General features: G+C 39.6%; 1 protein-coding gene across 2 annotated transcripts in view; it reads right to left on the bottom strand.

The window, feature by feature from the left end:
• Window positions 1-331: 331 nt before the first annotated feature.
• LOC119657759 overlaps window positions 332-13,116 on the bottom strand; it is a 39,444-nt gene continuing 26,659 nt past the window's right edge. Inside the window, exons 4-8 of one of the 2 annotated variants that reach the window (XM_038064820.1) lie at window positions 7,736-8,579; window positions 7,357-7,657; window positions 7,153-7,295; window positions 6,926-7,075; window positions 332-5,219 (exon numbers count right to left, since the gene is read on the bottom strand). In XM_038064820.1, coding sequence (XP_037920748.1) covers window positions 2,461-5,219; window positions 6,926-7,075; window positions 7,153-7,295; window positions 7,357-7,657; window positions 7,736-8,579 — 4,197 coding nt within the window. In that variant the 3' untranslated portion in view covers window positions 332-2,460. Of the gene's footprint in view, window positions 5,220-6,925; window positions 7,076-7,140; window positions 7,296-7,356; window positions 7,658-7,735; window positions 8,580-13,116 lie in introns of both variants that reach the window. The other variant, XM_038064819.1, reaches the window with a different exon arrangement.

Consider the following 13,116-nt stretch of genomic DNA (forward strand, 5'->3'; position numbering starts at 1 on the left):
AACCAAATTATTTTATTCGTAAATCTATGACTGGAATGAAAAAAAAAACTTAACGATTGCAACGGACTTTTTGTTAACAAATTGCATATTTATGATCAATCAATAGGAAAAAAGGTGGGCTTCATGGCTAATGCTTATGCTGGCGCAGATTTAAATAGGCTCAGATTTAGAATCAATACGGATACTAATTTTCCAATCGACGGCTTTCACCTTGGATGAACTAAAGTGTGTAAGCATGAGCAAATTACAAGTGGAACGCCATTGGAGAATCTTGCACTACACATGAATCACTCTTCAACCAAATACTGAAAAATCCAAAAATTAAACGATATTTTTTACTATCCACTTGGGATTTTGTTTTTTATTATCTTAACGTTGATTTACTTCCTCCGCTATTTGCAAGTGACTTTATTAATAAATACTGTATTGTTTTTTATTATTTTTTTCATTTGCTTCTTGTGAACTGCTAAGTGAGACATGTTTTTTACATTTTCTATTCAAATAACGCTGCTCTTGTCTTCTTTAATGTCTAAAAAAGATTCAATGTCATATTATCTTGCGTATGATATTATTTTAAACAGCTGATCTGTATTTGTTTGTTATGTTGCACTAGAAAAATGTATAGAGATATAGCAAAAATTTGGTTGTTAACTTTTACAAAAGATGTTTTATAAGTTTTTGTTTGTCCTTTTTCTACTTTGTGAGAATATGCGTCCGAATTGAAATGATTATTATTCTCTTATATGACATTCACTAATATAGAACATTCAAGTGCAACGAAATAAATCAGTGTGTAATACAATTTCAACAAATAGCAATAATAGATCTTTTTTGGGGGTCAGAACTTTAAAAAAAATAATAAATTGAATTAAAACCTTCGACTTAGAAATGACATTTACTTAAAAAATGAAGTAAATGTTATTTTTAAAAATAAATTCTGTTTTGTAGGCAATTTTCGAATAAATTAAATACCACTCAAAAACACTAAAACAATTATATTAAGAGAGAAAAATTCTAAAATAGAAACAACAATCATTATTTTCATCTTTCAAGCGATTCCACCTTATAGACATCACTTCCCTTACCGAGAACAAATATAATTTAGATAAGAGAAAGAGCTCTTCTCAATGATTTGTTTGAATTTGCATTTTTTGTGAATTGTGCGTGGTCTTCGGACAATTGAAATAACTTATGTATTGAATATTTAACTATTGATTATTGTTTTAGAAGTAAACGTATCATAATATAACTGAAACATTATGTGGGGCAGGTTCGCCACATTTTTTTATTTGTTTTTCATTTATTTGTGGCAAACCAATCTCTGTATAAACACGCCCATCCAATCGAAGGACCGAACGAGCATATTCACCATTAACATCTATGATTAACTGACGAACTTAAATCGATAAATTTGATCCTAAAATTCCGGCAGCAAAATAATGAGTTATACGACATTTAACTAAGTGGGAGGCATCAATGTCGTACGCTTGTTGAGTTTTGAGTTTTGAGTTTTGTTGTTGACATGTAAATTTTACTACTAATACAGGTAAGGGACTTAACAAACAAAATATTGTTTGGAAATATAACAACTGATTCTCATTCGATTCTATCCAGTATTAAAAGACTGCGCGATTATTGTCTGTGCTGTTTTTGCATTATTCTATATTACTCGAGATTTTAACCCATCGAGCCAAACGTAACAAGTAAGTTAATGATATAAAATTGTGTATGGTACACGCAATGCATACCATGTTAGTAACAATAAACTTAAGACGCTTTTCCCAATTCCCCTGGGGAAAATCTTTTTTTTTTTTTGAGAGTTGATATTTTTGTCTTAGTAACAGTACTTTCGATGAATTGCAATCATGAAATATTGAAGAATTAATTTCGAAAGTTCGTTCATTAGTTGGAATTTTTATGTACTGAGTCCCATTATGGGACCAAGCCGGACATCAATCCGATTTTTTTCTTAATTATTTGATAACTAATCTTATGGAACAACTTGGGGCAAACACTTGCAAAGCAGACTTCAAAAATAACATTTTAACTTTCTTACTAGTCTGGTAATAGTCCCTAAATTAATTTTCTAAACCGACTGTTAACGTACTTTTATCGAGTCTAAATTGGAGGAAAATCGAAAAAAAGTTGTCGGGATGGAAACAGATGTAAAACTTAAAATAAATTTAATGCCGTTTCTATCAAATGCAAAAGCAGCACACAACCTGTACGGACCAACACACAATTTCGTTTCGTCTACAAATGTCATATACATTTGAAAAACTACCTTCAACATGTTTTATATCATTTTAAGTTTAAGTCTACATGAGTGTTGAAATTCAAAGAAGCGAAACAGAACAATGACGCTCTGTGAGGATCATCATCTCATTTCGACACCATGACAAAATAATATAAATAATAAATCACAATACAAAAAACACAAATCAAACAAATCAATAATTCTTATCTCTTCTTTCGTTTAGATTTCTTCTTTCCATTTGCAGCGGTTTGTTGATTGCTCGAACTTAAACCACCGCTACCGACGCTGCTATTGCAATTTTTCGATGACTTCTTTGTACCAGCAGAACAGCCATCATCATTTAGTGGAGGGGTAGATGGCATATCATAATCCAAATCCTCACTAGATTGTAGTGCATTACCTTGATCGCTCGAATCACTATGACTGTTGGTTTCCGGCAGTGAATCGCTAATAGCTTTTGCTATTTCCAGAGCAATAGTCGAAGTTTCTTCATCTTCGGTTGATACTTGTTGTTTTCCACTTCCAACCATGCAAGCGGCAACGCCCGAAGATGATGTCATCGAGCATGCCGAGTGTGTTGCATCTATCAACGGTCGGAGTTCCTCATCATCATCACGACGTACCAGCTCGTCGTTGGCGTGATGACGCGACCGACTGTGTTTTTTTATTACATTCCTGGAACTTTCCTCAGTATCTTCAGATGATGATGTCCAAGGAGTGTTTTCTTGGTAGGTCATTGGCTCCAGGCTAAGGTATTGTTCGTCAATATCATTTACCGGTTCACTGAACCCACTAGGTTCGCATTTTCCTGATGTTTTCCCGTCACTTTCATGAATGCTTCCACATAGAGCTAATATTAAATTTTGCTTCGTGTATTTATGACGTGGAGACGAACACTCATCTTTTGATTTACCACATGCTGGGACAGTTTCTTCCTTATCAGCTGCCTTCTCAATGTTTTTCTCCGATTGCTCTTCCGTCACGGGGCTTTCAAAGTTGATAAGACTTACAGCTTCATGTTGGGTCTCATAATAGAGCTCGTCAAATTTTGGAGGCTCAAAACTTTCCAGAGGAGGTAACACAGGTTCCGTATAATCCGGCGCAGGTATCAATTCAAAAGATAACTGGCTTGATATGTCTTTCGCCTTTTTGGACTTCAGCGAGCGAGCTGGACTCACGATAGATCCTTCTGAAATTTCCTTTGCTGCATCTTTATTAGTGGTGGTACGTTCAATATTGAACGAAGCAGCCTTCGTATCACAATCGCCAATATTACTAATAGTGAAAACAGCCTGCACTTCCTCAACAGAACTTTTCTTGCTTTTTTTCTTCGGTGAAAACGGTAGAGTAACTGTATCTGAAATCTCAACTTCAATTGGTGTATCACGCTTTTCGGAGGACAACTCCTTTTTCGTCTTTTGTGGTGATTGTTTTGGTGATGAGTTCAGTCCTTTTGATTTTTTCCCACCGGATCTTGTTTCCGAGAGAGACGCAGATAAACTTGGATATTCTAAGTCTTTGAGTTGCACTTTCTGAAGAGGCGGAAAATTTTCAATTTCAATATTTCGAATTTCCGATTCACTGAACTTTTCATAGAACTTCAAACCAGTATCGGATGCTTCGCTCTCCATAGGCTTAACTTTTTGTACATCTTGAAGTACGGCTAGTGGCTTATCCTTTGCTTTCTTCGACTTTGTATTGGCATTCTTCGCTTTGAGTTCCGGAGAATGGGGAGCTTCGGGCACACTTTGTGTACAATCCATAGATTCGTCAGGTCGACTCAGTGGATCAACCTCCTCGACCATGCTGGGTTTAATATCACAAGACTTAGAATCCACACAAGGTGTATTCTCTTCCACTGATTCCTTTTTGCTAGATTTGAGAGCTGTCTTTTCGGTTTTCTTACTTGGAACTAAAACCTTCTCGGCTTTTTCTATCACCTTTTTGCTAGCATTAATAATTGACTCAAAGCTTGATGCTGCATCGAATGAATGTTCTTTTTTCGTTGTGGGATTTGCTGCCGTCTCAACACACTTGGAGCTTTCTGCCACAGTTTTCTTCTTGCCATTTGTTGTATCACTATTGTCTTTAGTCTTGGATTGGCTTACGGGCAAATTCCCTTTTGTTGATACATTCGCAGATTGAGTACCACTTTTAATGGATTGAGTATTCTCATAGGATTTTGCCTCGGGTAGTTGTGTTTTTGCAGGCTGTTCCGATTTTGTCGATTGTTCTGGAACAAGTTTCTCCTTTTTGAGCTTGTCTTGTTTGGAAGGCGGTTTTGCAGTTGTCGCAGTGGTTGACTCAAGTAAATGCTCCTTTTTAACTGAGGGAGCAGGTGGTGAAGATTCTTTCTCCTTGTTCGATCTCTTTGGAGCCTTCGCGGTTTTTCGGTTAATTAGCGACATCTCAGTAAATTTTGCAATTTGTGGATCACAAGATTCTTGTTCTTTCGATCTCTCAGGTTCAACTTTACCATTATTTCCACTTTTTTCCGCTTCTTTACTCACTGTTTTCCTGACGACCGAGGGGGGCGCTTTCTGCTTTTCCTCAATCACCGGCACTATTAATTCTGTCCCAACTGCTTCTGGCGGTTTTATGTAGGCTGAGTCTAACATTGCCTCACTACCCGCTTTTGAATCATCACAAAATATCGCCACAACAGGTCTGAAAAGCGCTTCATCGCAATTCTCATGGATTATGTAATCGTCTCCAAAATCGTTAGAGTTAGTTGAATCAAAATCATTTTCACTTGGCGAACGCGTAATAGTTGTGACGGTTCCCAAAGGATTTACTACTTTCTCAATTAGAATTTGAGATGGACTTGGCTTTTGCTTTGTCACCTCCGTTGATAAAGGAGATTTACGTTGCACATCAATACTTGATGCCGTCGCTCTATCAAATTGTAACGTTGTGGTGGATGTTGGTTGTGGGGATGATGACTTACTAACAGGCGTTAAACCTTCAAGAGAAGAAAAGCCAGAGGCAGTGCATTAGACGGATGTCAAATACTCATCTTTTTTCTAAACTTTCTTACTATCATTCAACGGCATTTGTACAAAATCATGAAAACTTTAGCTAAATGTTCGGGTTTAAATCTAATCCGGCAAGTGATCGCAAAAATCATAACTGAAAAAATTGTTAGGAAATCACTACAATTCACGTCTTTCGTTAGATCATAACAGAAAACAGACGCTCTTGACTTCAATCAAAGATAGTGAACGTAAAGATTCATTAGAAATCAATAAAGCAAATCATGCATTCTGAAATGTAGACAGGAAGGATTCATTGAAAGCAATCAGAAACTACATTTATATTAGCTAAGAAAAATCAAAAGAAGAAAAACAAGTGATAGAAACCTCACACCATAACTGACTTTGATATCTGCTGCGCATTTTCCAGTCTCGTTGAATTCTATGTAAGTGCAACAATGCGCGTTTGTTATTTAAACAAGAAACGGTTCAATTCAATGTTAGATATGAAACTGTTAAAACGAACATGAGAAAGAAAAACATCTGCCTTTGGCTTTAAATTCTCTTTACAATTTTTTGCTTGTAACAATCGGCCAACTCATATTATTCTACAAACATATTATGAAAAGCTGATCTATGTACTTTGGTTGTCTCGTATAAGATCACACGATGTAGTTGAAGCAACAAAAGTTAATAGTAAGGTCTAAGGATCTCCATACTCCCGAAGAGCCACTTCGAAGTAATGCTTGATTGTTGGATGTACAAATATTCATACAATTCATAGATTTGTTGAAATTTTAATGGAAAATTATGAGATTTATGAACATTAAATGCATGCAATATGTTATGTGGATATCCTGAATTATTTTCATCTCCTACTTCACTTTGATTTTATTATTTGGTTGATGAGGTTTCTGTTTTAGGCACAAATATGTGATCTCCTTAATGTCTTCCTTCGACTTCAGTGCAATGTAAATTATGATTAATAAACAGAATAGCTCAAAATTGCGTTCACTTTTCTGCATTAAATTCGCTCAATATCATACACACAAGGCGCCTTTATTAGCTCTGAAGAATGTCGCGCTCTTATTCAAGTATGCCACAAGTAAAATTCTACTTTGCGTGTAGAAATAATAAACGTTAATTTTGTGCGTAAGAAAATTCAGAACAGTTTCAAGCCTCCAGCAAGAAAAACGCTTCAAATAAGGAAAATGTATGTTAGGATAAGTTGGTTGGCAAACATAAAGCGGATTCACACTCTTAAATTAGATAAGCATTCAAAACTGGCACATTCGCTTCGTCATTAATCGATAAGTAATATAGATATAACCGGGGCTGACTGTTCCGAACCAAATGCGATTCATTCTTCCGTGACGGCACATAAATGCTAATTTACATAAAACTACTATCGCAACTATATGCATGGAAAAAAATCAAAAACGGGGAAAAATCTCCGTCACAATAAAATTTACATTTTTCTGTGCACAAGTAACTCAAGATCAAACAATACCGATTGAATGAATTGTGTCAAAGATAAGTCACTTTAAGGATCCCGAAACTCATCGTTTTCACTATCATTTCACTGCCATAATGTGTCAAAAATGATATTGGTAAAATCATAAATAAAAAAAAAAGTATTTATACATGGATAACATGGCGTCACGATGAGAATTAGAATTAATATAAAAATATTTACCTGAATCTCGCTGAGAAGGTGATGGCGACTCTTTCATTGCATCAGCTAAATCTTCCTTGAGTCTTGAATCTCCTTGTGTAAATGAAAAGTCTGATTCCATATGGCCGTGACGAAATCGATCCATCAGCTTCGGGCTCTGCTCGAAGCTACCTGCAAATTTCCAATGGAAACGATTACTCTCCTTTAATCATTCTCCCATGCGCAGAGTGTCTTACTAGGAAACTCACTGTAAGAACCGGACTCAATAAGGACCGGAACTCCCCCCTTGCTAGACATCGGCATATTCATTGGACTCGATCGGCCTGGACGATTATTCATCGCATTTATACCGATTTCCACGGCTTCCGTGTCTATGTGACTTAAAGGTGCTCTGGTAACAATCAAAAGCATTAGCAATTGAATTTGACTGCTTAAATGATATATCTGATTACCCGCTTGGCGTGTTGTAAGTTTTGAAAATAAACTGAGGTCCCATCCATAATCGCCTGTGCGGTCCTGCGTGTGTGATGATTTCCACCTGTGATAGCCAACGCTCATTCTGATCGTCTGTATCTTTTGAATTTGGCTCGTTGTCCAAACTTTGGTAACTTGGATCTCTCATAAGCCAATTTTCGCGGGGAAGTGGGGGCTGAATGTCAGGTGTATTTTCGCGTCGTCCTAAATACCATTGTGCCTTTGCTTCCACCTCCAATTCAATTGCCGTGTCATCGCATATCTTTTCCTTTGCAACATCTATCAAAAAATCGATTCGTCATATTTCCTGGCGCTCCGTTCCAACTGAACGAATTCAAATTAGAAAGTAAAACTTACTTGAAACCAACTTAACTTCCAAGTCATACTGTATCAAAGCACCATGACCAGCCATTATAAACAGCGAATCTACTGCTTTCTTTTGCATACGATGCGACGGAGTTTCTCGTGCGGCATTCGGTGGATCCAAAAGCCACGATCTTGCCTTTGCAAAAACTGCACAAACACGAATATCTTTCCCTGCATCATCTGATAACGATGACAATCTCTGACGACCGCTTCCTGTTCGGGTGTATGAATTTTGTGCACTGCCCGGTGGCGTTCCCAACGCCGATGGTTGCCTTATCTGAGCGAGAGCATGCATTGCAACGGGACGTGGAAATGGTGATGTTCGAGGATTATTGAAAGGCGTACATGATTGATTGCATGCACTCTCCGTATGTGATATAGGACTGCTTGATCGACCATCAACAGTTAAACCGGCCGATCGATGAAATCTTGATAATCTATTTACAACATGAAGACTACCATGTGTTCGAACTCCAGCTGGTCCACCATAGGGCGTTATCGGAAATACATGTGTGGTGCCCCGAAGCGAGGAGACAGCAACCCAACGAGAATCCAAAGAAAATGCTATATGTTGAATTTTGGCACTAGTATCGCCTCTGTGGAGAATGTACAAATGATGCACTGCAGCCAGGTGTGGTCCTGCAGGATGAGGTTGAACACGAAACACGTGAAAATTATGACCGCGTTTATCTGCCGTGAGTAGTAGCATTCCAGAAGGATCAAACTCCAGGGCAACTATGGCATCGAAGTGGGCGATGAAGTGCGCAATGGTGGGATCTGTTCCTGTAGCAGTTACTGGTGATCCTGTAGTTGGGCTTGTCTCCTTAATTGGGTACTGAAAATATACAATTGTTGAAAGTGAATTATTATTTTGATATTGTTGAGAAATATAGATTTACTTAAAAGTTAGTGAGTCAAGATACGACATCCCGCAAGTATTTGCGATATAGGTAGGTAGGTAGGTATCAGTGGCCGCTCCGAGCGCTGTGGTGCGCCGTTTTGATGCCACAAACCCTTGAGACCGTGACTGCTGTTATGGCTCGGATCTTCACAGCCAGCCCGTAGCATTCACGAAGGAAAGCAGCGCTCCCACCTTGTAGCTAGAAACTTCTCTGAGGTCCCCAAAGAATGATTTACCCAGTGTCCGTAGCCTGACTCTAGCTAGAGCTGGGCAATCGCAGAGAAAGTGCATGAGATTTTCCCTTCCTTCTCCGCAACTTAAGCAATGCGAATTGTAGGGTATGCCGAGTCGGGCGGCATGGTCCCCTATGGGCGATATAAGTTCTTTGGGACAGAAGTATCGTTATGGCAGCAATTAAAATTCTAGTTTTCTAGGACTTTTTTGGCGATTTGCTGGCCGCGTATAAAGCTTGTATCGTATATGACTTTAAAGCGACTGATTTTTCATTGAAACATTAACTCAAAATTCTCGATCATCTCTAACAGTCGCACTAGAGTAGAGACTGATACTCCGATCAAACTGAATACTTCTTTATTATCTTCATGAATTTAAATACATTTTTTTCGTAATAAAATATTAATAAACAATAATGAAATGGATTACTAATGCATTTTGCTATGTTGAGGAAAAAAATTAGAACATGATCCGGCTTAGGGACTAATTGGCACGAAGGTAGAATAGTGCAGATTTTAAAGTAGGCATCGCCGGTCGAGAAAGCTTTGTTGTTGGCTACGAGTAGAGGTGAACATGATGCGCTTGAGCTCTCTTCCCAAGGAAAAGCACGAGAAGTTTAAAGAAGTAGGCATAGTAGTCCCATAACTGCTCGTGACAGAATGAGAAGCTGCTGCGAATAACAATTTCGCATCGTACGAAAGAACTTGCAAGTGGTCGTAAGCCTTCCGATGGACCTGCAATACACGTTAACGATAAGCATTTTATCGACGATGATAATGAGCGACTGAGGAGGTAAAAGGAGCACTTCACCAAGATTCTGAATAGTATAACATCCGGTGAAGTTCCTCCTTTTGTGGATGATATGGTAAGCCACTATACAGAAGTGGAATTATCACTGCCATAAAGCAGTGAAACGGAGTAATGCCGGCGGTCTTCCTGTGGAACTGTGCGTAAAGAACCTTCAATCTTCGCAGGGTTGTTACTTACACTCAGTTCTAAATGCTGAGATCTTTCCCAGTGAGTGGAAGAGGGGGCTAATCGTTAATAGTCCGAAGAAGGGCATCCGTATCGAATGCAACTATGGGAGAGAGGGGCATTGCGTGCAACGTGAAGATATTAGCTGAAATCATCCTGGAATCTATTAAGGAATCCCTGGACAACTTAATCGGCAGAGAGCGGGCTGGTTTCCGGTTTGGATCCGCTAGTAGCGATCACAGTAACACCACCCAGATCATTGTATCGTTCAAATTACCACGCATTTCACCTTCGTTTATTTCGAGAAAGTTTTTGACAACATGTACATGGACGTTTTCCATGCTACCTTGGCTAGAGGACATCCTCAAACACCGCCCGGGAATGAACAGTGAAAATTGCTATGAATTCAACACGATGTTTTGAAGTTCACGGTGGTGTACTTATTAAGAAATTCGATTCGCGGGAGGTTGGAAGCTTAAGATATTTGATCATTTAATCTACTGCTCACCATGCTTATATCGTTGATCAACTGTTTCTTAGTTCTCTTTCATGATGTCGATTATCGCGCCTACGAGGGTTTTCGAGGAGGAACATAAATATTCGCTCCTTTATTTAGTCTCTTTTCCATATTGTAATTGTTTTCCTATAAGATATTCTCCACTATCTTGCTAGGCCGGATAGCCCCATACGCCCAGAACATCATTGGCCCATACCAAAGAGGCTTCACTCCAGGCAAATCAGCAACAGATCAGATTTTCTCTCTGCGGCAGGCGATGGAAAAACTGTTGGAATATGGACAACAGTTGCACCATCTGTTCATCGATTTTAAAGCCGCCTATGATAGCATAGCCAGGGTAAAACTGTACACGGCCATGAGAGAATTCGGTATCCCGACGAAATTAATAAGACTGACTAGGCTGACCCTGACCAATGTGCAAGGCCAGATAAAAGCAGCAGGATCACTCTCAAGACCATTCGACATCAACAACGGTCTACGACAAGGGGATGCGCTATCATGCGTCCTCTTTAACCTGGCCCTCGAGAAGGTGATCCGTGATGCTGAGGTGAATGCAAGAGGTACGATCCTCTTCAAGTCCACCCAACTACTGGCCTATGCTGACGATATCGACATCATGGGAAGAACCACCCGAGACGTTCAAACTGCCTTCATCCAGATCGAGCAGGCGGCGCGAGATCTTGGGCTGCACATCAATGAAAGCAAGACAAAATACATGGTGGCAACGTCAGCACCGAAGACGAATCAACCAACAACATCAAACCGCACTGGTCAAACACAAGCACGAACAAGAATAAGGATAGGGGAATACAACTTTGAGACCGTTGACAATTTCTCCTATCTAGGGTCGAAAATCACAACCGATAACAACTACGATGATGAAATCCGCGCACGGTTGTTGTCAGCCAACAGAGCCTACTTCAGCTTACAAAGACTGTTCCGCTCGAAACGTCTCACCATAGGGTCAAAGCTCTTACTGTACAAGACTATGATCTTGCCAGTCCTCATGTATTCCTCGGAAACTTGGGTTCTTAGCAAGAAAAATTGCGAACTCTTGGCCGCGTTCGAGAGAAGAATCCTCCGAAGAATTTTTGGCCCCCTACATGAGGATGGACGATTCCGTAGCCTACACAATGACGAAATCTATGAGCGATACCATGACCATCCGGTTGTGGATAAAATCCGGCTCAATAGCTTACGGTGGGCGGGTCACTTAATCCGTATGGATGAAGATGATCCCACCCGGAAAGTCTATAAGGGCAATATCTATGGTAGGAAAAGAAGACGAGGCAGACCATGCCTAAGATGGAGCGATGGCGTGGGCCAGGACGCCAGACAGCTTTTAGGGATATCGAATTGGTGGACCTCGGAGTTCCTTATTAAGGCAGGCCTAGACCGGATACCGGTTGTTGCGCCGTTGATGATGATGAATTGTTTTCCTATTTAAGTTTCAATGAAACTGTGTTGTTTTCATGATCATCGCATTTAATGTTGTGCGAGCGATAACCCTATAGCAGCGAGACAGCACACGCACGAACACAAACATCCATGACGCACCGGATTGTGGTGTTGCTTTGTGATTTAGGCGCCTCAGAATGCCAGAGTTCGTGCGAACCTCGGCTACTCTCGCTAAATCGTTATCAACATAACACACCTTGAAGATTCTACTGAGAGACATTGATGCCAAAAAGTGGAATAGTCTGACCCTCGAAGATCCAACCAAAGCCTTGTTATTAGTATGTTTGATTGATAATGCCTGGTTATTACTATGTTTTCTGCCCTCTTCTTGTTATTGTTGGTATATTTGGTGTACAGTTTAAAACTTGATGGAAATATTGCATTCAACTTTCACTATTTTCGAGGGGATGAAAAACGAACCACAAGGCTGAAGAAAAAGGAGAAGAACATCAGCAATGAAACTAAGGATATACTGTAAAGGGTATAAGAAGCGATGAATACCAAAATGCAGTAGAAATATTCCATAGTCTTCAACACAATGAAAAACTGATAATATTCTCAGAAGCTGTTCCATGAGCATTGCGAAATGCTAGTATTAGAGAGCGCGAGAATGTTAAGAAATTCTTGCTAGAAGAGACACACCCGAAATTGCAATTGACATTGACAAAACGTGGGCTGAAACTGACTGGGAGAAACTTATATGGTCAGATGGGACCAATATATAGCGTTTTGGACCGGGCGGATGCGAATGAATGGAGGAATTGCGAAAGGAAAATACAACCACATCACGTAGAGTCCGCACTGTTTTCATGAGGCTCAATTATGGTATGGGACTGTATAACAACAAAAGGGGCTGCGAAATTGGAGAAGATGGAAGGAAAAATTACAGCAGACTCTTATATTAAGGTTCTATAGGATTACCTGTTTGGCAGCATGGAATATTTGAGGGTTAATGCGTCGGACATTGCCTTTCAACAAGACAATGATCCGCAGAGTACAGCTAAATCGACCGCCAAATGGCTCTAGGCGTGCGGAACAAAAACCTGGCCTCTCCAACATCCAGACCGAACCCCATCGAACACGTCTGGATTGTATGAAAACAGCCGGTCACATGGAAGTCGGGGACACTAACCGAATTCTGGCTAAATGTGCAGGATTGAATTATAGCGTCAATTGGAGAGGTGCAATTTTGAATGTTTGGGCAAAATGGAATGTGGTGGTGATCTATGTACACTTAAAGCACTTGCGCGCTTACGAATGCCAAGTTTAGGATCGTTACGAAGTCCG

Source organism: Hermetia illucens, chromosome 5, assembly GCF_905115235.1.
Source record: "Hermetia illucens chromosome 5, iHerIll2.2.curated.20191125, whole genome shotgun sequence".
Taxonomy (NCBI): domain Eukaryota; kingdom Metazoa; phylum Arthropoda; class Insecta; order Diptera; family Stratiomyidae; genus Hermetia; species Hermetia illucens.